General features: G+C 34.2%; 1 protein-coding gene across 3 annotated transcripts in view; it reads right to left on the bottom strand.

Annotated features, from left to right (window-relative positions):
- The window catches only part of LOC140437678 (apoptosis-resistant E3 ubiquitin protein ligase 1), a 159823-nt gene that overhangs the window by 107667 nt on the left and 25001 nt on the right, over positions 1-27155 (bottom strand). Inside the window, exons 1-2 of one of the 3 annotated variants that reach the window (XM_072527326.1) lie at positions 19212-19351; positions 7175-7341 (exon numbers count right to left, since the gene is read on the bottom strand). The exons of 1 other annotated variant lie outside the window; for it this stretch is intronic. In XM_072527326.1, coding sequence (XP_072383427.1) covers positions 7175-7250 — 76 coding nt within the window. In that variant the 5' untranslated portion in view covers positions 7251-7341; positions 19212-19351. Of the gene's footprint in view, positions 1-7174; positions 7342-19211; positions 19352-27155 lie in introns of those variants that run through there. One more of the 3 variants, XM_072527327.1, reaches the window with a different exon arrangement.

Genomic DNA, 27155 nt, shown 5'->3' with positions numbered 1-27155 from the left:
GTGTGATGAATATGGCCTTAAGCTAAACACCGCAAAGACAAAGGTGATGGTCGTCAGTAAAACGCCAATACAACCGGATGTGGTAACAGCTTATGGTGAACAACTGGAGAGAACTAACAGTATCACTTACCTTGGTTGTAATCTAAATGAGAACTGGGACATGAGCAAAGAAATTAGAATACGGATAGAGAAGGATAGAGCTGCATTCTTTAAGATGAAGAAACTGTTATGTGAAAACAATATTACTTTAAGTCTGAAAATTAGATTAGTGAGATGTTATGTGTTCTCTACTATTTTGAATGGTGTCGAAGGTTGGACTTTGACGGATACACTTCTCAAGAAACTGGAAGCCTTTGAAATCTGGGTGTATCGGAGAATCCTACGAATAAGTTGGTTGGATAGAGTTCGTAACGAAGTTGTTTTGCATCGGATGGGAAAAGTTACGGAAGTCGTCCAAACAGTTAAAAATCGCAAACTTGACTATTTTGGCCATGTTATGCGCCACCCAGAGAGATATAATATACTCCATTTAATAATACAAAGCAAGGTAGACGGAAGAAGAACGTCATGGCTTAGAAACATGAGAGATTGGTTTAACAGATCCTCTGCATCTCTTTTCCGAGCTGCCGTCAAAAAAATTACTATAGCCAATTTGATAGCCAACGCTCGATAATCGAGCTCGGCACATGAAGAAGAAGATTATTATACAGGCAAAATAAATAATTGCCAGTTTCAAATCAACTAACATGTTGGCAGTATGAACTGGATATAACATGATATAACATCCCAGCCGAAACTTTATATACTAATTTAGGATTTTATTTCATATTTATCATAATTTAGGATATATTTCAACATATATACTAATTGGAAAATTAAAACAGAAATAAAAGCACTCGTAACCCAAAAAATTTGCCGTTTAATAATATTTTATTGTGTTTATCACTAATACGCTGCATTCCGTTTGCTTTACACAATGTGACAACGTTCTGTATAAACAAATATGATACAAAATAATTAAAACTTACCTAAATAACAGTTTTTTCATAAAAATCGGACAATTGAAACAACAAAACAGAACACATGTAAGACAGCTAGTACACTAAAGGCGCACCGGTTGAATTATAAACCACTTGCGACCGTAGTTCGCGCGCGTTTTCATTTACCGATACTGACTTATCGAAAGATCGTTGCTTAGACAGAATCGTAATAACTGACTTATTCACAAACCTGTGCGACATTAAGAAGTCAGTGATTCACAACCGGTTGATATATCGACCAGAAATCGTTAAAGGGTTTAAAAGCTAAATTTTGGTGAATGCGCCGTGTGTCATTTTTTAGATACAGCTGATGGGTATCTATAAAGAGAAGAACCGTGAATTGAAGAATTTGCAACACGGATATATCTATATCAGATACTTGGTTCCTCCAAACGAAACCTAAATAGTCCATTCGTCAGAGATTTGATCTCTAAAAATCATTTTGAATTCAAGCTAAATTTTGCTAAAAATGTCAATTTTGGGACCCCAAAAAGATGCAAAAAAGTTTACCACTTTTACCCTAAAACCCCCTTCGTTGGGGGACGAAAAAATCGAATTACTAAGAATATGTACGTCTTAGAAAATAATTTTTCAAATAAAAAATGTAGCTGAGATAATTTTGAATTTGACGATAAAAATTCGATATCTTTTGATCAGAGTGTACTATAGACAAAAATCAAAATAAGTTGTAAAGGTGAAAAGTGTAGCTTTCTTATAAAATGTTTGTATTTTGTCGCAAATGAAATCAATTTTTATTAATCTGTTAAATAAACGTTAAGCAATTTTTGCCATTTGTTGCGATTTCTCATAAGATCAAAAAAAAATGTATTACTTCCATTGACCGGCCGCTACGAAATTTTCATTGATGGAGCCTAATCTTCAGAATCTATAATATAAAATTTTGATTTAAGATTGAAATATGCCCAAAAACGCTGCATCTAAACATTCACATACCTCATAAACGATCGCACGACACAGAAAATGCTTCCAGCATATTAGAAGTAGCTATTAGGTGAAATTTGTAGCTGACGTAGTCTCGTTTCGAAAATGTACTTGTGTAATCATAAAGAAGCAGTTTTAATCTGTCTATGGAAGTGATAAATTTTATTGATCTTATAAGAATCGTAAAAAATGGTAAAAATCGCAATTTATAGAAACTGAATTTATTTGCGGCAAAATTCAAAAATTTCATACAGCTGCTCTCTTCAACTTTAAAACGCATTCTTATTTTTGTCGCTAGGATACTCTGATCAAATTGTATCGAATTTTTACAGTTGAGTTGATACAAATTTTATTTAAAATTGATTTCGCGCGATATTGAAAATCATCGGTCGCTTCAAGCGGTATTTCTAAGAGAACCGTTCATTCTACGGAAAAAGTGTTAATAAGTACTTTTGTTGAAAATTGTCTCAGCTACATTTTTCATTTGAAATCTTTTTTTCTACAGCGTACAAATTCTTAGTAAATCGATTTTTTCCGCCCCCTCCCCCACCTACTAGGGTGAGTTTTAGGGGGAAGCCGGGGAGTAAGAGGTAAACTATGTTATCTTTTTTGTGGTCCCAAAATTGACATTATCAGCAAAATTTATGATTTCTGTGCCACGTGCAACGTATATATCTTCAAAATGAGTGAGGTAAAATTTTTTTTAAATTTTATTCAAACTTAAAAAAGTTACAAAAATGTCACAGTATGTTAACAAGAAAACCATATAATATAATACAATACTTCTATATTGTACATCAGCGATAGAGTAGAAGTATTGTATTATATTATATTGTTTTCTTGTTAACATACTGTGACATTTTTGTGACTTTTTTAAGTTTGTATAAAATTAAAAAAAAATTTTAAGGTGTTTTTTACTGTAACTTATATATGGATACATTACATATATCGATAAGTATATTTTAAAATTGTATGGATATCTTTATATATATGCTTTTGGGAATGGTATCACACATTCCCATTAACTCGGCTCATAGGGCACAGAGCCACCTTCTCTGTCGCTCATATGAGTAATTCCTGTCTGGCGCGTCCACGTCGCGGGGGTGGGCATCTCTTGCTTCAGTAGACCGGAGCTAGTAGATGGCTAAGTTCAGATAGGGACCCAGTTCCGTGGGGTATAACACGGCCCCCTTGCCCAGGGATACGGGTGAAGACCACAACGATGATGAAGGTGGAGAATATAGTATTCGGTTCAGTGAATTCAACGGAAGTGGCAACCCTGTTTCTAGGGATAGTATAGAATCAACCTGGTGAAGGGCAGCAGCGATCACCAGTACTAGAATTAGGCGTAAAGGAAATGATCCTAAACCGGCTTCTTACTAGAATACCGTAGGTGAGACTGAAACAGTTAGAGGGCTACGGTACTGCGATGCGGAAAGCAAGTAGGAAACTACCGCATTATATTCCTCAGGACATCCGTCCGTAGATTTTTTCTTGTCATGTTGGAAGAAACAAAACAAACGGCCCCTAGTCCCGGGCAGGCCTTAAATGGCCAAGGGGTGCGAAGAATCTCCCGGTTTCAACTTGATAAGACAATCAAAATTGCTACGTGGAATGTTAGAAGCTTATTTGCAGCAGGCAAACTACAAAATCTAATTCAGGAAATGAACAGAATTAACATCGATATTCTCGGCATAAGCGAATTGCGATGGGAAGGCACAGGCATGATCAATACTACTGGTAAAACCCTTTACTACTCATGCAGTGATAGCACAGACCCTCACCACAGACATGGGGTGGGAGTTCTGATAAGCGAAAATTTGCGCGCCTCCGTGAAGAACTTTGTCCCGATCTCCGAAAGAGTCATACTTATTCAGTTGCATGGAAAAGTTAACATAAATATTATACAAGTCTACGCCCCTACAGCAGACAAGCCAGAAGAAGAACTAGAGCGATTTTATCAACAGCTAGACGAAGCCCTAAAGGTGACTAAGAATCACGAAATTAACATCGTATTAGGAGACTTCAACGCAAAAGTTGGGGAAGGAGCTGTAGATCACGTAGTTGGAAAATATGATCTTGGTCAGAGAAACGACAGAGGGGACAGATTGATACAGTACTGTCAAGACAAAGATCTAGTCATAACGAATACTTGGTATAAGTTACCACCCAGGAGGCTTTACACATGGAAGTCGCCTTTAGACGGACATCAGGGCATTATAAGGAACCAAATAGATTATGTGACAATTAATAGAAGGTACAGGAATGCTATTACTAAGGTATCTGCATTACCTGTAGCAGACATAGGATCCGACCACAATCCCTTAGTAGCAAATATCAAACTGAGGCTCGCTACAGCTAAAAGAAAACACCAGAAGGCATCAGTAAACATTAGAAAACTCAAAAACAATGAAACAAATGAAGCGTACACAGAGGAAATAAACAATAGGTTCTCTAATATGGCAACTGAGAATGATGTTGAAAAGTCATGGACCACCATAAAAGAATCATTTGATGAGTTGAACAACACTTTTCTACTCGAGAGTAAAACAACTACCAATAATGAGTGGATGACAGAAGAAATATTAGAGATGATGGAACAACGCAGGCAGTGTAAGTTCAGGCAGGACGAAGTAGGGTACCGAAATATACACAGTCAAATTCGTAAAGAAATTATAGCGGCGAAGGAGATCTGGATGACTACACTTTGCGCCGAGGCTGAAAGCCTATATAAACTCGGCGACAGCTTCAATCTTCACAAGAAAATTAAGGAAATTGCTGGTGTCTTCAAGAAAAAACAAGTCACTGGTATACATAATGACCAAAATGAATTAATAACGGACCCTAGCGATATACTTAATACTTGGAAAATGTACACAGCCAATTTGTTCAATGATGACAGAACACAAAAACCACCACAACTGGGAGACCATTTGTATGGCCCAAGTATTTTGAAAGCTGAAATTGTACACGCTATCAAACTATTAAAAAGTAACAAAACCCCAGGACCAGATGATATGTACGCAGAAACAATTAAGTTACTTAATGAAGAAAACCTAGACATTATTGTCAAGCTCTTTAACGACATCTACGATACGGGCCAGATTCCAAAAGATTGGCTTCGATCTACATTTATCGCCCTACCAAAAACACCACGTGCGAACTTCTGCAAGGACCACCGACTAATAAGCCTAATGAGTCACTTTTTGAAACTTTTCCTGAGAATACTTCACACTAGATTGTTTAAGAAATGTGAAGAGGTCAGTGGATGGAGTCAGTTTGGTTTCAAAAATGGACTTGGCACGAGAGAAGCGATCTTTAGTATGGAAACATTGATACAGAATTGTTTAGATCAAAGAAAGGATGTTTTTATCTGTTTCATCGATTACGAGAAAGCATTCGATAATGTAAAACATGAATTGATGATAAAATACCTACAAGACTTGGGATTGGATGCAAAGGATATAACAATCATTGCCAATCTGTATTGGAATCAGACAGCAACAGTACGTCTTCAAAATTCCAACGAAACAGAAGATTTCTCCATTAAAAAAGGAGTAAGGCAAGGTTGTATACTGTCTCCAATGCTGTTCAATTTATACGTAGAAAAAGCCTTCGCAGAAGCAGTGGAAGACTCTAATAAGGGTATTAAAGTTAACGGCATATTTATTAATAACATCAGGTATGCCGATGATACAGCCATAGTGGCAGATAACATCGAAGATCTTCAATGCCTTTTGAATGATCTAACTCTTGCAAGTGAAGCTCGGGGTTTGAAAATAAATATCAAGAAGACAAAATCAATGATTATAAGTAGAAATGATTACCCTAACGCAAAGATATATGTCTCTGGAGAAGAAATCGAACAAGTCAGGCAATTCAAATACTTGGGATGTTTGCTGAATGAGGGTTGGGACCCCGAGAATGAAATAAAGAGCAGAGTTGAACAAGCCAGAAATGCTTTTTTGAGGCTTCGTAAGTTTCTGACTGATCGCAAATTGGACTTCAACCTCCGATACAAGATGCTTAAGTGTTACGTGTGGCCTGTTCTCCTGTACGGAATGGAAGCATGGACGTTAAAGGCCAGTTCCATTAACAAACTTGAAGTGTTCGAAATGTGGTGCCTGCGTCGAATACTCAGAATATCATGGACGGACAGGGTCAGAAATGAGGAAGTACTCAGAAGAGCGGGCTTACAGGATAGGGAACTTTTTAATTATGTAAAAAGTAAGAAGACTGCATACTTGGGGCACATTATACGAGGAGAACGATACACTTTTCAGCAACTGATACTCGAAGGGAAAATAGAGGGTAGGAGAGGTCTCGGACGTAAAAAAATGTCATGGCTGCGCAATATTCGACAATGGACAGGAATCCACAGCTATGAAATGCTTCGCAATGCTGCTAAAAACAGAATTATTTAATCCAGAATATTTAACATCTCACCTGACAAGACGATGTACGGTGGACGCCTACGCAGAAATGCTTGGCACCTTAAGAAGAAGAATCTTTATATCCATATTTGGGTTTCAATGTATCACACACAAACTGGGTTAATATACCATATTGGCTATATATTTGGCTATAAAAACCTATATGGTTTGGCTATATATTTGGCCATATTGTTACTATAAAAACAAACTGTTTAAAAAAGGAAATAATTTATTGATGTCTCAGCAGTAGCTGTCGAGGTCAATCTCCACGTCAAATTATGTCGTATGTGTGTATAATAAGTATTGCGTTTCCTTTCCTTTTTTTATTAGGTATTTCGGCAGAGTGTGAATATTGTTTTTATTTAATAAAACTAGAAAGAAAAATGTCGCCACCCAAAAGCAATGTTTGGTTGCATTTTAATAAACTTAATAAAGAATAATCTCGCTGAAATTTTTTAAAATATCAGGAAATCCATCCAGTATTAGAGGGATTTTACATCTAAATGCATCTTTACTTTTAAATTTTGAAAAAAACGTGAACCTTTTATTTATTCGTTTTTGTTATTTAATTGTACAAGAATGAATCGATATATTGCATATATCGATACACTTTTTCCGATATAATATCGTATATCGATATCTTGATACGATGTATCATAAATACGATATATCGATGTATAATTTTTTTGCCATCCCTAGCTTACGTATGGGTTATATATTCGTAATATACTAAATAAAATTAAAAAAGCTAATGCTTACCCGATGAGGCACTTGAGGATGGTTGAATGGTCATGCCGATTGAGCAAATTTCGCTTTCTTCCGACCACAGAGACATCACTCGTCGCCAGAGATTGCAGATTAGAAGCGCCAACCAGAATTTAAGCAAACCGAAACCGAAAATGGCTCATACAAAAGTAGAAAACAAACTACAATTTATTTATTATACTAATAATTTCGATATCTAGTACAAAGCTTACTACAAATTATTATATTTTCATGCTTTAAAGACAATCTAGATTTCCTAACTTATCAGCTATTATTAGAATGTCATCTAATAACTAGATATAACCGCTATACGAAATTTCTCGGAAAGAGAAATATCCGAATCCGAGAAATAAACCTCTATTGTAATCTGTATTAAACTAAGAAGAGGGATTATCAGAAGAAATAGAGATTAAAATTGATTTGACGCGGGGCTATGTGCTATCCCAAATCATGACATGTGTGGTATATCAATTTAAAATCCGGGAAACGTTGAAAGAATCAATGGCCGATCAAAAGAAAATGGTAGATCAATTAAAAATATACGAGTTGTAGATGGTACTGCCCTAACAGTAAATTATTTTTATTAACAGTAAAAGTCAGCGAAGAAAACTGCTTATTTCTTGGTAAGACAAATTTATAGAACTGCCGTAAAAACCCAACAACGTCAAGAAAGCTTAAGAATATATGGAGAACCAATCAATTTCTAACTAGATATACAATCAGAAAATAATACTAATGGTAGAAGTAATTTAAGTCGATGTCGACTTTTTGAATCTAGAGAATTCGGAAGTACTATAAGGACGTCGTGAGCTGTACCTTCGAACGCTCATTTTGGGCATCCATATACTACGTGACGTATGATCTGTGATTCTGGTCCATAGTTGCAATTAGGGCTCTGACTCATTTCCGGTGATTGAAGACTACTAATACCCACAAAGGGCTAATACGATTCGGGAACTCTTAATAACCATAAAATTTCGAAAAATTTCCTATCTAGGTCACATTCTTCGTGGATCGGTATCGGATCTTACAACTAGTAACATATAAGGACGAAGAGAAGTGGTAGAAAAGCATCATAGCTAAAGAACATTCCCAACTGGACAGTATCCGCACTGTCCACCAACTCTTTCAGGTTTTTTCAGAATGATTGCCAACGTCTGGGTGACCCGACAAGGCATATACAGAAGAATAATAGGAAAAAGACGCACTTTCGGGACTGATCCAAATACTTAGAGAGGTGCATATTTTCTGGGTTAGTTTGAAGCCAAGCAAAGGTGTTGTGTTGCCCAGTATAGCATACTGCTCGAGTTTCGCTAAATTCCGTCAATCAACTAACCAAGTTTCAGGGCCCGTGTAGTTTGTGTATTGGACAAGTTTTGCGGTTTTTGCTAATTCAATATTTTCCCCATCAGATTCTATTTCATGAGAGCCATTGAAGTAGAGTACTGTTGATTTTAAACCAGCTCAAATTCACTGACAACATCGTGATTATAGCGAGCCCATTCGAGGAATTACAAATTATATGACAGAACAGACAGTTTCCAATACGTAAATTATTATGACAAAAAAAAAACAATGACAATTACAGACGACTCCAGATGTATAACTATAAATGGCAGTGAGATAAAAACAAGTCCAGGAAGATAATCTACCTAGGTCAAATTCTGAAATTTGACAAAGAGAACCAAGAAAGAGCAATGTTAGGTATACGACTATCAGATAAAAAGAGGATCCACTGGGTAAGGTCAAACACAAAAGTTGAGGATATCACAACAAAAATTGCCAAAATGAAATGGAGCTTAGCAGGTCATACTGCTAAACAACAAGACCAACGTTGGAACGCCACAATACAACATTGAAGACCTTACAAAGGTAGACGATCAAGAGGAAGAACACAGATGAGATGGGTAGACGACATAAAAAGAATAGCCGGGACAAATTGGAAGTATGTTGCTCAGGATAGAGATCGATGGAAGGAATTGGAAGAGGCCTATGTCCAAAAATGGACGATAGAAGGCTAATAAGAAGAAAAAGAAGTATCTACGTCATGGATACAGCGACAGTGGAGCTCTCTGGATGGATAAAACAATTCCGATCAAAGTCGATCCAACAATTTTCTATTCTATTGATCCTACAGTTTGCTTTGATCTGTTGGTATTTCTGCAAGCAGCAACAAGATTATTTGATAATGAGGCTAATATAGATAGGTTGGAAATCTTTGAACTAAGAGCTTACAAGAGAATAGTGAGCATAAGTTTGCTGGAGACCCACAAACGTCGAGAATGACAGATAAGAATGGGCAAATAAAAACAAACGTTACCAAGTTTAATGTAATGAATGATTGATCGCATGTGAAGAAGTTTTGGAGAAATAATAAAAATCAAAATTATGTAACCTGTAAAAAATTATATCTTTAAGAAGCATGTACTTAATATCGAAATAATAAATTTAGTCTTTTGTGTTGTCAGCTTGTCTATTTTTAGCAACATTTATATTACTAAATATCAGAAACATAATAATATAGAAAAATGTTTCAAATAAAAAAAAATCGTGGAAATGGATACCCGATTTGGCAAATAATTTGAATCTTACAAACGGTGCACGTGAAAAGTCTGCACCATACCCAATTATTTTCTGAATCATAGAACTTCATGTTCACTGATCAACTCTCAATAAATTTTTGGGTGATTTTCTAGTGACATTATCATTCAAAATGGCACACAAGCCATTTTAACATCGTTAAAATAATTGCGCTACTATGGCAATTAGATTTCTTTTATATTATTATATAACTTTTGAAGACTAAAAAAACATTTCTTCTGCTTTTTTTCTATTGTTCGTGTATTTTAAAGATGGGGTTAAAAATTTTTCGTCCAAAAATAACTGCTCCACGGCGGACAGTTAATTTCTGGAACAGCAAATCTAAAACATAAAATTCGAGAAGGGTTTTAAAAAAGGAGTGCCCTTACGTGATGGTTTATCAGAAAAATTGAAAATTCTTAAAACAAAACAAAATGACGAACATTCGAAAAAACTGTTCAAAAATTGACCTTTTTTCAGTAACAAAAATTTCATTATTATGTTTTTTTGTCAAATTGCGGTTAACTATCATAGAAAAGCCAAAACAGATAAAATGCATCAAGATTTATTAATCAACCGACTCGATCCAGAGATTAGAAAAACAAGATTTTGAAAAAAACTACGTTTTTAAAACTGGTGGACAGTTATCTCCGGATCTAGTTGCTCGATTTTAATAAACCTTGATGCATTTTATTTGGTTTGGTTTTCTCTATGATAGTTTTAGACAATTTGAAAAAAAAATAATAATAAAATTTTTGTGACTGAAAAAAGTGGAAAAGGAGCTCAATTTTTGAACAATTTTTCAAATGTCCGCCATTTTGTTTTTTTTTAAGAATTTTCAATTTTCTGGTAAACTATCACGTAAAGGTACTTCTTTTTTAAAATCCTTCTAGAATATATTTCAGATTTGCCGTTCCAGAGAGTAACTGTCAGCCATGGAGCAGTCATTTTTGTACGAAAAATTTTTAAAATACAGGAACCACAAAAAAAATTGTAATCTTCAAAAATTGTATAATGATAAAACAAAGTAATTACTATTTAAATGGGAATAAGCCACAATTAAAGGTTAAAGTACGTTTTCCATTTCGGAAATAGTTCTCAAAATACAAACATTAGTAAATTAAACAAATTTTGTTTTTTGTTACTCAGTGAAAAATTCTTCTAATTTAATTTTATCTGACTCATCTATATTGACAATTCAGACATACATTATACATTTTAAAGTAGACCACTTTAAAATGATATTGCCAATATTGTTGAGTTGCGTTCCTGGGACGATTTTACTTATAAGTTAGTTTATTCGATTACATGAAATCAACTTTAACTTCAGAATATCCGTCAGAAAAGATCATAACATGTAATTCGTCTTTAAAAAGACAAATACATGCCATGATGACAGTAAAATTCTCCTGTTAGTGATTCCATAGTAAATTAAGAGAGAAAAACCAGGAAAAAAACCTCATAATACTATCCCGACATGGTAAGTATTTGATCGTGCATTTAGTTTACCTTCAATAAACACCAAATTCCGATTTTATATGTTTGTTATTTAAAAAACATAAATTATGTACAGAAAAACAGAACATAAAAGGGCTTTCAATAATAGAAAAACAGATTCTACATACGCATTTCACCTTATAGATCATAATCATTCTTTTAATGACGAATTTAAAATTCTTCACATTCAAAATAAAGGCCTTAAGCTATCTTTGTTAGAATCTATGGAAAGTAACAAATTAAAAAACACAGATATAATTCTGAATGACCAACTTGAGACAAACAGTTCTCCCCTCCTCAACCTATTTCATTAAAGACTATAAAGTGTAAACGAATGCCAAAAATAGATCACTTGAGAAAGGCACTCTGCCGAAACAGCTGTAGTTACAAGATTTTATAATAAATTTTGTGGAAGTTTTGAAAACAAAGTTTTCAGTGTTTAATTGTTACATAAAATGAATTTCCATCAAATAACGAATCCATCAATTATTTAATAGTTATAATAATATGCTCGTTGAATAATATATATTACATAAAAGAGATTCTAACGTATGTGCATATAATTCTAAATCTGTTTCCACTGAGGTACGTGCTCAAAGCATTATGAAATCCAATCTGAAACAATTCGTCCTACAGGAAAACCAACTTTAATTATTTTAGAGATACGTGAAGCGGTCGACCGACGTAATCGGATTAGAAAATTTGACAGCCGACAATTTACCAATAAAATCGTTTTAATTTTTGATATGTGACAATACCGAAGCGATAGAATGAAAATGTCCCATACTAGGGTATTTTAGTTAAATAAAAATGAAGCTTGCTGGGATAGTGATATTGATCCACACAAAAATGAGGATAAAAATATCTCTTAGAATGAGAATAACTCTTAGCTAAGGATAATTGACCAAATTTTTGGTTTTGGTAATTACTCAGATTTAAAACGAAATTAATTTGTTAATTTGATGGGCTGAAAACACGAAAATGATATCATAAAATACGCTTCAAATACGCTATCCTTCCATCGTTTTCTTGGTCTACCTTTTCCTCTTTTTATATTGGCTTTCGCAATAGTACAATTTTTAGCATTCTTTTCATTCCTATTCTTGCAATGTGTCCTAACTTATCGTATGCTTTGATTACCGTCGTTATTTTTGATTCGATATAATATAGTTCTTCAAGTTCTTTATTATTTCTTCTTCTCTATTATTTCTTACAGAAGGTGTAAGTAAAACCAAAAAATTATAGTACAAAAAATCCGGCTAGCTACAGAACCATCACCTGCCTACCAACATTATACTTATAACACCACTTATCACTCAAAAAAGAGAAGCACATCTCACACAATACAACATCATGACAGAAAAATAGAAAGGCTGTCTCAAGTACACTCAGGATACAAAGAATAACTTATAATAGACAGTACAATATTTAAGCATTGTAGCAAGAGAATCTGTGCACATGCTACATCCTACACAACAAGTAGAAAGAAAAAAAAACACATCAAAAGAGTAATATTCCAAGGAGATTCGCTGAGTGCACTATGGTTCTGTATGTATCTAAACTCACTTTCACAAACACTCAACAACACAAAACAAGAATATGCAATTAAACACAGAACAAGAACACTACATACCAAGCCACTTACTTTACATGGACGAAATTAAATTAGACGCCTCAATACTGATCCAAATCAAGCAATTTATCAAATTAACAGAAGACTACAATGTTAACAAAACCGCCAATGATAAAAGAGGTTGAAAGGACAATCAAATTGCAGAAAAATAACAATGAATTGTTGGAATATCCGCAAATTTTTTCGTTGAATAACGAAAAAGATATATGAAGTCATACACAGAATATGGAGAAAAAAGAAAATCCCAAAGAAGTGGAATAAGAGAACTGTATTATGAATATAAAATATTTACCAGTATACTTAATCATAGACTACAACCACTCGCAGAGAAGATTTATCTATTTAGTAGTCAACATCACATTGACGATGCAGAGCTTATCAGAAGAATGATCCTAGCCAATACGGCGTACTTTGCTATGAACCAGGTATTTAAATCACGAGACGTACATCAAAGGACTAAAATAAGAATCTACAATACCCTATCTACAATACCTTAGGTCCGAATCAAGGCTCTATAAATGAAGAAAACAAGTGTCGAATCAGATGAGGTCTTCAATGGGCACGCCATGTATTTAGGATAGAAGAAAACGGGCTTCCAAAAAAACTGTTGAAAGCAAGAATGCAGAGGAAAGGCCGAGAAAGCAATGGGAAGACAATGTGCATGAGGACTCAAGAAATCTCTTTAGCAGTTGATCGTAGAGGAAAATGGCTACTAGCCGTAACGAATGGAGAGTTTTGCTGCGGGAGACCAAGGTTCGAATTGGATTCATTAAATCAATATTTAATATTATTATGCAAATGATATAATGATATTATGAAAATGATATAAAATGTGGCTTTAGAGGCTCCGGCATCGTTTTCACAAAAGGAAAAAGTCTGAATATGACGACAATAGCAACTGCAAAAATAAAATGCATGATAACTTGTAAAGAATGGATACGATGTAAATTGGAAGTTGACGAGCAAATGATAGAACAAACAATGTGTTTTAATAATCTAGGGATAGAGATATCAAGTTCGAGCACTTGGTCATTCCTAATCGACGTTAAACTATAGGTTTCGGACACCTGGGTACACAATGAATACTTAACACAGATATATCTACAAGTAGAGGAACGGTATATGCCCATATTGACAAGAAGAGTAAGAAAAAAAAACCATAATTGTTCTAAAAAAATCATAATTTACTTTTTACTATTTCTTTTACTGTATAAAATAAATACAATAAAATTATCCTACGTATAAATAAACAACAAGTAGATCAAGTCAGATGGAAAATGATTATATTGGGGGATTTTAACGCTCGAATAGACAATCAAGTAATACCCGGAATTAAGCAAAAACATAACGAGAATGTTAAAAACGAAAATGGAGAACTGATAATAAACTTCTGTACGAATAACATACTTTGAATAAACAACACATTTTTTTGGCCACAAATACCAACATAAATATACATTCAAATAACACCCCTTGGATGAAGATCTATGATAGATTATGTTATAACCAACAGAGATATACATCCATCGAAAATAATCGACGTAATCGACTACTGATATAGAAAAAGAATATCAGAGAAGATCGCTGGGAATAAAATATTAGAAAATGATAACATCGAGGAAAGCTGGGAAAAACTCAAATATAACATATTTAAAGCAGCAACAGAATCACTTGGAGAGAGGAAAGTAACGAACACTAACATATCAAAAAAGAAACCACCATGGTTTAGAGAGGAAGTGAAAACAAAATGTGAAGAAAAGAAGAAAGCCTTTTTACAATACAGAACACAACAAACACAACAGGCATATAACCACGAAAAACGAATCAGAAATAAAACGAATACTTTAGTTAGACAAATAAAAAGGGAACACTGGCAGAGCTTCTGAAAACAGATGGAACACGACTTCTACGAAATACAAAAAGAAATATGGAGAATGATAAGAGGACAAAGAAAAGAGATAAACGAACTAATAAAAACGAAACACAATCAGAAGGAAACATGGGTAGACTACTTTCGATCCCTATTTGCTAATGGTGACGATAATGAACCACTAACACCAGAGGTGACAGCAAACGAAGAAATAAATATTGAGGACGAAGAGGTAAAGGAAGCATTAAGGAAATTAGAACAGAAAATCACCAGAAGAGGACAGAATACCGAACGAACTCCTAAAGTACGGAGGACCTGATCTGACCAAACAACTATTAAAACTAATACAAAAAATAATAGAACAAAACAGAATTCCACAAAAATGGAGATCTAGCATCTTAATACCTCTCTTCAAAAAGGGAGATAAATCGGACCCGGAAAATTACAGAGGAATTAATTTATTAAACACAACACTAAAATTAACAACCAAAGTAATAATAAATAAACTGAATGAAATTATAACACTAGCAGAAGAACAACAAGGTTTTAGGTCGGGAAGATCATGCACCGCCGCTATATTTATAATGAGGCAAGTGCAACGGAAAGCATTACAATACAATAAACCGTCATATATCTATGTTTAGTGGACCTTAAGAAGGCATTTGATCGGGTCAAATTAAAGAACGTTATCCACTTATTGTACTTAATAGAGATACCTTTAGGAATAATCAAAACGATCGAAAGTATCTAGCAAAACCGCACAATAAAAGTAAACGTAGAAGAAGAAATAACTAGCACTATTGAGGCTGGCAATGGGATAAGACTGGGAGATTCCCCGAGTCCTCTATTGTTTAATCTTATTATGGATGAAATAAAACAAAAGGATACCAAATGGGAGAAACACAACTTAAAATAATCGGTTATGCAGACGACGTAATACTACTCTATCAAAGTGAAGATGATTTACAACGTATGCTGCACCAATTTAATATATCCGCCAGAAAATTTAACATGGTAATTTCTCCAAAAAACTCAAAATACATGGTCAGATAACAGAAAAAGTGATTAAAGTTTAAATATCTAGGCATCACAGTATCTAGCTACAGAAAGCTCGAAACTAAAGTGGAAGATCAAGTGAATAGAGCAAACAGGGCCGCAAATTGCCTGAATGAAACAATATGGAGAAATAAAAATATCGGGAAAGATATAAAAGGCAGAATTTACAAAACAGTCATCAGACCAATAATGACATACGCGGCAGAAACACGACCTGACAGAGAGAGGACAAAAATGATGTTAGAAACAGCAGAGATGAAAACACTTACAAAAATTGATGACAAGACACTATGTGACAAAGCTAGAAATACAGATATACGAGGTAGATGCAAGGTGGAGAACATCAAGAACTGGGTAAAAAATAGAAGAGTAGAATGGAACGATCATATAAGCCGAATGATAACAAATAGAGTAGTAAAGACGGCAAGAGACGGTTCTCCAATAGAAAGACGATCAGTAGGAAGACCACGAAAACGATGGAACGATGCCTTACTGGAGGCACATTGAAAAACAGACAGAAGTTTGATTGAAAACAGACAGAAGACCTCATGTTTACATAAAAAGAAGAAGAAAAAGTATAAATAAAAGTTGAAATCTAAGAATGGACTTAAAAAGAATTAGTTACTTAGAAACACCTGTTTATCAGAATTTTTGAACTTGTGAACCATGTGACCAAATTGAAAGATTTAGTGAAAAACATGTCATTTTCCAACTTACGACATATTTTGAAGATTGTAAAAGCAAAGTGTTATTTATTTTGATATTTCAGAATTAAAAAAAATATCAAAATAGTTCTTAAGCTTGTGTTAAAACACGAAAGCTGCAACTTTCGTCGTTTTTATCAAGCGCAGAATCTTGAACGATCAAATATACTATTAAAAAGCTTACAAAAGATATAGTTTATTTTAAAAAGAGCTTATTAGTCCAGGGTAACAAGGCAAAAATATACCCTGTTCGTGACACTCAAAAAGCCAGGCTACTGAAAGTTTTTTTGGTGTAAAATACTGATATAAACATATTCTAACCATTTCCACATAACAAATTAGTGTAACAAAATGTAGTTTTTGGCGTTTTTATTTTATCATAAAAAAACCTGTTTTAAAGGTTTATTGGCATAACCATCTTTTAGAATATGCAAAAAACTTCAAAATGACGGTTTGCAATAATTCATAAACGTATTTGTTCTTTAGATAAACGCAAAAAATGAGCAAAATTTCAAAAATTAATTTATTTATAACTATTGCAAACATTGTTCCAAGGCTTTGAAATTTTCCTCAAAATTGGGTCTTGTAATGCTTAACATTATGATAAAACTTTAAAAGCGATTCAATGAATTGTTTAAATTTTATTCTATTTGTTTATCACAGAAAGCTTTTTTTGCAATAACATAAGTCAGAAAAAAATACAGTTAATTTCGCTTTTCAATCGAAAAAGTAAGTCTTCTTCTTTAAAAATAGTAACAAAAATTAAACAAAAATAATATTTATTATCGAAAAATAATTTTAGAAAAACATTTTTACTTATTTTACAAAAAATTTTACTTAAGTCAATTAGGGCCAAAGATAGCCAAACTTTTTGACAAAAAATAACAGCTTATTTATTTATAAAAATTAAGGACGTAATGTACGTCATTTTAATTTCGAATATTCAAAGTTTATGTAAAAAAAATGTGGTTTAATTTAAACTTTAAGAGATTCGTCGATAGAGCTTTAAAAATGAAGTACAGCTGACCTCTTGAAGTCTTGAATGAAGTACAAAAGTTGAAAAAAATTGAATTTCAAAGTTTAAAATCGGTATCCGTAAAAAAATGTATTTTTTGGCTTCCAATGGAGCAGTTTTCTTCATTCTTTTATTAAACCGATGTAACTCAAGTAGAGACGTCTACAAACAAATTACCAAATCTTAAAGATGCTTTATTTTTGATATAAATAAATTTATTTATTTATACTCCAGTCGTTAGAGACGAAAATGCCACTACACCTCTAAAATTCATACGAACAAGCTGAATTTTGCTAGGAATGTTAATTTTGGGATCACAAAAATATGCAAAAAAGTTTATTACTCCTACCCCCTGACTTCCCTCTAAAATCACCCCTCCTCCTAGGGTTAGTCCAGTCGTCAGAGAATTGAACCCTAAAAATCATACGAATAAGCTGAATTTTGCAGAGAATATTAATTTTTTGACCCCAAAAAATATGCAAAAAAGTTTACTACTTTTACCCCTGGGCTTCCCCCTAAAACCCCCCTCGCAGGAGGATAAAAACGCAAAATTATCGATTTACCAAGAAACTGTACACCATAGAAAAAAATGTTTCAAATAAAAAATGTAACTGAGATAATTTTAAACAAAAATATGTATAAGCATTTTTGTGTAGAATCAACCGTTCTCTTAGAAACAACGCTTGAAGCGACCGTCGATTTTGCATGTTAGTTGCATGCGCGAAATCAATGTTCAATAAAATGTGTATCAGCTCGACGGTAAAAATTCGATATCTTTTGATTTAAGTGACCTATCGGCAAAAATCAAGATGCGATCAAATTTAAACAATTCAATGAATCGCTGTTAAATTTGTATCACATATTAAGCATTACATGTCCCAACTTCGTGAAAAATTTCAAAGCTTTAGAACAATTTTTGCACTAGTGCACTTTAAACAACAAATGCCTACATAAATTTTTGCAAATCGTCATTTTTAAGCTTTTTACGTGTTCTAAAAGATAGTTAAGCCAATAAAGCTTCAAAACGTAAGGCTTTTTAATGATAAAATAAAAACGACACAAAGTACATTTTTTCACACTAATTTATTTATAAATAAAAAATAATTCTCACGCAGGAAATGGTTAGAACATGTTTGCAGAAGTATTATACATAAAAAAAAACCTTTCAGTAGCCTGGCTTTTTGAGTCTCACGACAAAAACCTATTACCCTGGACTATATAGGTACTTTTTATATTTATAGGAACCAACATAACTTGTTCAAAGAATTTAATTATTGAGTTAGACAAAAATACCGTTATGCAGTCATGCTAATTATTATGTCCCCAATTGTTTTTTACCTACAATTGACGTATTTATAATTAAACAGATGATTTAATTTTTAGTAATAAACAATATTAAAATATATACACCTAGGTAACACTAGAAACAATGAGCGGAAAGTAATTATATTGTTTTTTTTTTTAATTAATTAAAAGTTCAAGTCTTTTCCCATAGAAAAACTAAAACTACTTATAATTTAATTTTTTTAATTTATTTGTAAACATTTAATTGTTTTTTGATTTTATTATTGAATTTGCCAGTCAATTAAACAACTTCCGTTTATAGCATAATATTTTTATACGTTTTGAAACATTTTTCACAACTTACATGTTCAAGATATTTAGTACAGACTCACCCAGATCAAAAGCCGTATTCAGAAGCAGGTCAATATTTTTCAAAAAATTAAAGAAAACTCATAACAAAAGCTATAAAAAGAAAAAGAATCGCGGACGAATTTCGAACGACTTCTTTCGAAGGGTAGCATGCTCCAGCTTGGGACGGTGTCGGGATACTAACCGTTGCTGCAGTGGGAAAAGCTTTGTTCGTTTCCCGGGATACTAGACCACGCACCGGGTGAGTTGCGCGATGTACACCCCCGGCAAAAGCTTCTTTTGGCACGCTTACACAAGCATCCCCTAGTGTCAGCCTAGCGACCTGGAGACAGCTATGGGGATGGCCTCATGAATCATATGAAATATGACCTTGTTTGGACGACAGCTGCATGAATATCAACAAAATTCAATTATTACTAATGGAATGATAAGACTAGTGTTAAAAACAATTACAAACGGAGAAATATTAACGAACATTTTTAGTGTTTCATAAATAAGGAACGTCAGAAGAATTAATAAAATTCAATATTGTGGGTACTGAATAGACACAGCAGAAGAATACATTTTTGGTGAATTTTTTTAAGTAATAAAGCTAAATTAATTTCGCAAGATATTTGCGGTATGTCAGAACTTATAAAACAACGAAATGCCAGTTGTTACTCTAATCACAGGACAAATCTTGAAACAATTACCCAAAAAGATAGTCATCTAAAAAAGATAAACTAGACTACAGTGATGGGAAAACAACACTATGCGGGTTAGCTTCAATTATACTCATAATGTACAATTATACTCATAATGTAAACGTTCCCTCCAAAATCTCCTAAACGAACTATATATATACAAAATACATGTGACTGCCATACAAGAAATGAGGGGGATTGGAAAAAATATAATGGAAAAAAGAAACCATACGATTTTTTACAGCTGCGCTTATAAATATCACATCTTGGGCACTGGATTCATAGTAAACAAGAGACTAAAACATAATAAGAGATTTCAGAATCCCAGTTCTATGTTTCTCCTCCAGTTGCTGTGTTCGCGCTTCTAGGTACTGTTTCTTTTTTCTTTTCAAAAGTCTTCTCGTTTGAGTCCTTACTCTATTGTAGTCTTCCCTGTTCTCATCTGTAGGGCGTGTTAGTAACTCTAACACCTTGATTGCGTTCTGATGCAAGCTTTGTTCGCACTCCTGGTCAAACCACTGGTTTTTCTTTTTGTTATTCCTTTCTTTTCCTATAGTTGGTGATTGCTAGCACATATTTCGCTCAAAAAGATATACACAAAGGCTCCTGGAAATCACCAGACGAAATTATAGTAACTACGACAGACCATATTATTGTAGACTCAAGATCTATCGAATATATAAACACCAAGAGAGGAGCAAATGCCGATTCTGATCACTATCTCGTCTCGAAAGTAGCGTAAGGGCCAGAATTTTAAGCATAATACAGGAAAGAGGATCTAAACATGAACGATACAATAGATATCAAAGATACGAACAAAATTAGAGAATATAAAGAAAATATAAACATCAAACTAGAAATAGGCGAAAACATGAAGACAAATGAGAAATGGGAAGAATGCAGAAACATCCATCATAAAAGAAGCAGCCGAAGAAATACTAGGCACGGAAGGTAAACAAAGAAGAACAAGAACGAATGACTGTTTTGACGAAGAATGTCAGATTATAACAGAAAAAAACAGAGCATATTTACTGAAGCAACAGGGGCACAAAACCCGAATAGCAGAAGAGGAATATAAACAACTACGTAAAGAAGAAAAGAAAATCCACCAAAGAAAGATGAGAGAAAATATGAACAAAGAACTTTAAGAACTACAAGAACTAAGTAAGCCAATAGAAACAAGAAAGTTTTGTCAGAAACTGAACAACAGCAGAAAATAATTCAAATCGAGAACAACGATGTGTAGATATAAGCAGAAGAATATATTGACAGAACAGGAATAGGAGTATCCAAGTCATCTTCCTATCACCAAACTGCACACATTTACTGCAGCCGATGGATAAAAATGTTATACAATATTCTTTGTATAAAAATAAATCCATATTATTTCTCAGGATGGTGAATGCTACATCACAAGAAAACATAAAAATATGATCCTGAAGATAATCTACCTATTGCCGATTGATTTGAAAATGTATGAGAAAGAGAATTCCAGACAAGTGAAGAAGATTTTAAATTCTTCGTTTGAAGGGACAGAAGAAACAGCAAATTGTGACAGATGAAGAAATATGTGAAGCAGTAGAAGAAAAAGAAGAAAACATAGTAGAAATATTGGTGCCATCAACTACTTCTTCATAACGTGCCCTATCAAGTCCCCTTGACGTTGGCGATTAACATGGCGAAACTGTCTCTGTTTTGAGCTATTCTAACGAGTTGCTCAGCTTTCCTCATTCCTGTCCACTCCCTGATATTCTTCAACCAAGAGGCCTGCTTTCTACCAATTCCTCTGCGTCCTTCGATTTTACCCATCATAATAAGTTGAAGAATATTATATCGGTCTCCCCTTACTACGTGTCCAAAATAGGCCATCTTTCTACATTTAATGTTATCAAGCAGCTCGCGAGCAGCATTTGCTCTCTCAAGGACTGCCACATTTGTCAGCATAGCCGTCCATGGAATTTTTAATATACGTCTGTGCAGCCACATTTCAAAGGCCTCCAGACGATTAATGGTGGATATTTTTAATGTCCATGCTTCGACACCGTATAAGAGGACTGACCAAATGTAGCATTTAACCATGCGCTTTCGAAGTTGAAGTTGCAAGTTATCATTACAGAAGAATGACTTCATTTTTAAAAATGTCGTGCGGGCTATCTCGATTCTACATTTTATCTCTTGATCTGGATCTAGTTGTTCAGTAATATGGCAATCAAGATACTTAAAACTGGACACTCTTTGAATTATATGACCATCAACATATAATCGTGCATCTTGATGTGCTAAACGGCTAAACACCATGTGTTTTGTTTGTGAACAGTTTATGTTTAGGCCAAACTCTCTTCCCACTGTATCAATGGCATTTAAAAGGCATTGTAATCCATTCATGTCATCACTTAAAATAACTGTATCGTCTGCATATCTGATTGTGTTTATCAGAATTCCATTAACTTTCACGCCCCATTCCAAATTATGCAGCGCTTCTTTAAATATTCTATCTGAATATAAATTAAATAACAGTCGGGATAGTATACAACCCTGTCTGATACCTCTTTGTATTTTACATATTTCTGTTGATTTTCCGTTTATGCGAGCTGTCGCCGTTTGACGCCAGTATAACTTTTCTATGAATCATATGTCTTGACTATCAACTCCTTTATCTTTTAATATTTAATTAATTTGTGATGCTGTACTCGATCAAAGGCCTTTTCATAGTCAATAAATACGGCAAAGATGTCTTTCCTTTGATCTCGACATTTCTGCAGTAATACATTTAGTGCAAAGAGGGCGTCCCGAGTTCCCAGTCCATTTCTGAAGCCAAATTGTGTTTCATCCTGGTCTTCTTCGCATTTATCTCTGATTCTACTGTGGATGATGCGTAGAAATATTTTCAAAGTGTGGCTCATAAGGCTTATCATTCTATAATCGCTACAGTTTTTCGGACGTTGTTTTTTTGATAGTGTTATGAATTCGGACTTTAACCAATCTTCAGGGATATCACCAGTCGAATAAACATCATTGAAAAGCTTGACAAGTATTCCAATGTTTTCCTCATTTATAAGCTTTAACATTTCTGTCGGTATGTTATCAGGGCCAACGGCTTTCTTGTTCTTTGCTAACTTTATAGCATACAGTATTTCTGATTTTAGTATTTCTGGTCCTTCACCTTCAACTAAAGTCTCCAGTTCTTTGGGTCTATCATCATTATACAGTTTACTTATATAATTACACCAGGTTGTTCGAATTTCATGTTCGTCTATTATCATTTTTCCCGACGAATCGGTTCAACTACTACAATTGTAAAAATAAAACCAGATACAGCATTTAATTGTTTCAATACCTGCATAACATGGGCTAAAAAAATGGCGTATCTTTTTAACATATTATAATTCTTCAAAAATGCGAGAAAAGGTTTTTGGAGTTTCAATGACTACAAACTGCAAAAAAACAAACCTCAATTAAGGATTATTTTAAACTATGTTAAATATGTAATTAGTTAAATGTGAGATATGTTACAATAAAACATGCAAAACATGAACACATACTCGCATACATATGTTGTACCTATTCCCTTTATAAAATACTTTATTTCATTTATTATGAATTTTTCTATTTAATCCAGTAATCCGAACATTCCAAGAATCCGCCATATTTATTTTCAGCTGTGATTTCGCATAATGCAACAATGAATATCTGTATATTAAGATCTCCCAAAAGTTACGTGATAATAAAACGAATCGTCGCACTAAACATTTCCATAAAAAACCAATCGATACTGAAGATATGTACGAAAATGACTCAAAGGTGTAGGGGAGACCAAGATTGATGATGAAACATTAACAAACAGCGAGAGGCTGGTGCGGAGGATATCGAACAATTTCAGCCTACGTCAAAAGAAGGCAAACAAAAAGAAAGCAGCTTGCGAATAAAAATTCCCCAAAAGATGAAACACCTTCTGCAGCGGATTATGTTACGACAAATATTTGAAGAATTGATCGATGGAAAAAAATTAATTCTGGAAACTGATATTGGTATGATTACGTACATTACAAATGCTTATAAAAAATTTTTGAAACTGTTTTATTATGACAAAATATCTTTTTTGATTAAGAATTTATGGATTAGTGCAATATTTTTAACTCTTAGTCGGTTAGTTATTACTTGGTCTCTTCTAGTTAATGGATAATTCAAGACGATGTTTATATGAGGAGAGATTTAGAATAGAAATATGCTTTATTGTCACTGAAAATTGTAAAATTTTATGAACAAAGCTTACAAAAATTAAAAAAAAAAATAACAATAACAATTTAAAATTTACTGAAATTACATAAATCGTCAATATCACAAAATAAAAGATAATAAAATACACAATCTAATGCTAAATTTAAATAAATTGCAATTTGCACAATAAAACCGTACGAACTAATAAGTTAATAAGAGCTACAGTCGGTTCACAATTTGTTGATAGCTCACTACAAGTTTAACCCTAATTAGAAAACTGAAATACAGAGAGGATAGGTAATACGATATAATAGTAAAAACCAACCTAAAACTGACGGTTTAAGACGTTTTCGACTAACCCACCAGTAGAAAGGGTGTCACTATACCCCACTTTTTGTCCCCAGATCTAGGGAAAAACTGTTCCGGCCTTATGGAGAATAGGGAAAATTTCCCCAGCCCCGTATCTCAAATTTCCCCAGATTCCGACCGCAAACTCGGCGGTTTTTAATCAAAGTATTATTTATTAAATAAATAAAAAATTCTACCATGTGTAGGACTCGAACCCGCGACCCATACGTTGATGACTAGACGTTCAGACTACTAGACCAATCGGTCATTTGAAGTAGGTAGGCGTCAATAGGTATAAAAAAAAAACAAAGTCAAAGGTCGTGGTCATGACGAAGCAACCCGTGTACAAACCGCAGAGGATAATGCAAAAGCGAATAGTTTGACGATATGAATATTGCAATTATATTTTTAAACTTGTGTGTTAAATATGAAATGCCGCAAACTCAAAGTACGATAAAGAGAAACTATTTTTAACAAAAACAGTTTTTATTTGTAAAGAATTATGTTTTGAATCGAGTATCTAATTCGGTTATTTACAAATTAGTGAAGATTAGGTTAAATATCCGTGTTGCAGAAAACCGCAAAAGTTCTGTGGTATTGTAAGCGTAATATAAACAAATAGTTCATATCCCAATATTCGGAATGCAATACTTTTATTTATGAAAAGTAGAAAATTATAGGTGACGTGTTATTTAAGAAAGAGTTCAAAATAAATCGTAATAACTAAAGTAAATAATATACTTAATGGTAAAAACTTACGATATATACATCTGTGAGGGTGTTTTAAAATATTCAGCCATAGCGTCAAAGGTTCCAGTAACAGGTCATGCTCTTTTAAAATTTTCAAATGCAGCGCAAAGAATCCATTAGCGACAGACAATTCACACCTTGCCATGCCTAAAACTGAAGTGTCTTGTGAGCAAGACTCAGCCATGTTCAAGCAACCAATAAAAATAAAAGAATATCAAAGACTGTTACATTTTCAGGTCGAAATTCGAAATTTATATCTTTGTGTAGAAAACAAACAAGAAACCACAATCATTTTGTAAAGGATATCAGATAAGAATGGTATTGTTTAAAAGAAAAATCATAAAAGAGAATCAAATAAAGTGTTAATAGGCCAATGTCTATATACTAACAGATGGATGCAGACTTACACAGAGACACACAGAGTGTAACAGAGGTTTGCAGAACATAGCAGGCGCCATCAGTGGCACGCTAACAGTTCAGACGCCATCAGCGACATGCAAGCAGAGGGTAGAAGAGGGTAACAGAGGGTAACAGAGCGTACCAGAGGGTAGCAGAGGGTAACAGAGGGTAGCAGAGGGTAACAGAGGGTAACAGAGCGTACCAGAGGGTAGCAGAGGGTAACAGAGGGTAACAGAGCGTACCAGAGGGTAGCAGAGGTTAACAGAGGGTAACAGAACGTACCAGAGGGTAACAGAGCGTACCAGTGGGTAGCAGAGGGTAGCAGAGAGTAACAGAGACACACCGAGAGTTGCAGAGACCATATAACAGAGCGTAACAAAGGGTAGCAGAGGGTACCAGAGGATAGCAGAGGGTAGCAGAGAGTAACAGAGACACACCGAGGGTAGCAGAGACCATATAACAGAGCGTAACAGAGCGTAACAGAGGGTAGCAGAGGGTACCAGAGGGTAGCAGAGGGTAGCAGAGGGTACCAGAGGGTAGCAGAGGGTATAAATACAGGAGATGAAAACTATGACATCATTTGTTAAGATGTCGTCAAACAGAGCAGTTCAAGTAAAAAGACTCGCCGCAATTGTGAGGGCAAAGTATAATGCTCTCAAAAGGATGCAAATTGATCAAAAAGAGCTACTAGAATCGACGTTAAAACCAGTAACTACACCTCTTAATGAAATACTCAACTACACAAATGAAACCAACACTAATAAAACACCAGATCTCGAAGAAGACGAAGCACAAAATATTCAAGCAAAACACCACACTTCCGAGGAAGTTCGACATACTCAAGCCGTGAAGGGTAATGATGCCTACCCTTATCTTAAAAAATATATCCAAGATGTGGGGAACATCGACCAAGTATACGGTCCGAGATTTAATTGGTCTACCGGTGACTGGAAGTTTGGAACTCAACCCATTGATTTTGATAAAGATAACATTCAAATGGATTCACACATTTTTAAAGCTACACCTGGTTTATACGAATTGCTTTTTTCCAAAAACCCTCTACAATACACACTAGCCGATCAAAAAATCTACAAATCTCTGCTAGATATATCAGGTGCCCACAAGGACGGACGAGGCAGGCTACGTCACCAATCTCATACCGTTAAATACGAAAAAATTATTAAGCCCATGTATCCAGCTAAAAGAAAAAAACCACAGACTTTACATTCTAACGTAAGAAATGACGAATCAAGTGACCACGCTGCATCGGAACACCTGTGTAAAAGAAGACCACAGACCGTAAATGGTATTACAAGAAAGGTCGAAATACATGACCACGATGCGTCAATGTCAGTACATCAAAAGTCTAAAAGACACAACAATGTTCAAGATACACCAGACATACAGCAGGAAAATAAAATTCGTATTGAGGATCTGAGTGCTGTCGACAAACAGTTACTTGACGAAGTGGAAAAAATATGGACCCTCTATGACGAAAATAACGATCCAAAAGACAAAAAGTAAACGCAAAGACAATGCAAAAATGGCATTACGTCATCTCTCCGCTGT

The sequence above is a fragment of the Diabrotica undecimpunctata genome, chromosome 3, assembly GCF_040954645.1.
Source record: "Diabrotica undecimpunctata isolate CICGRU chromosome 3, icDiaUnde3, whole genome shotgun sequence".
Lineage (NCBI taxonomy): Eukaryota > Metazoa > Arthropoda > Insecta > Coleoptera > Chrysomelidae > Diabrotica > Diabrotica undecimpunctata.
Note: the sequence above shows the minus strand (reverse complement) of the source record. Positions and strands in the feature narration are given on the sequence as shown.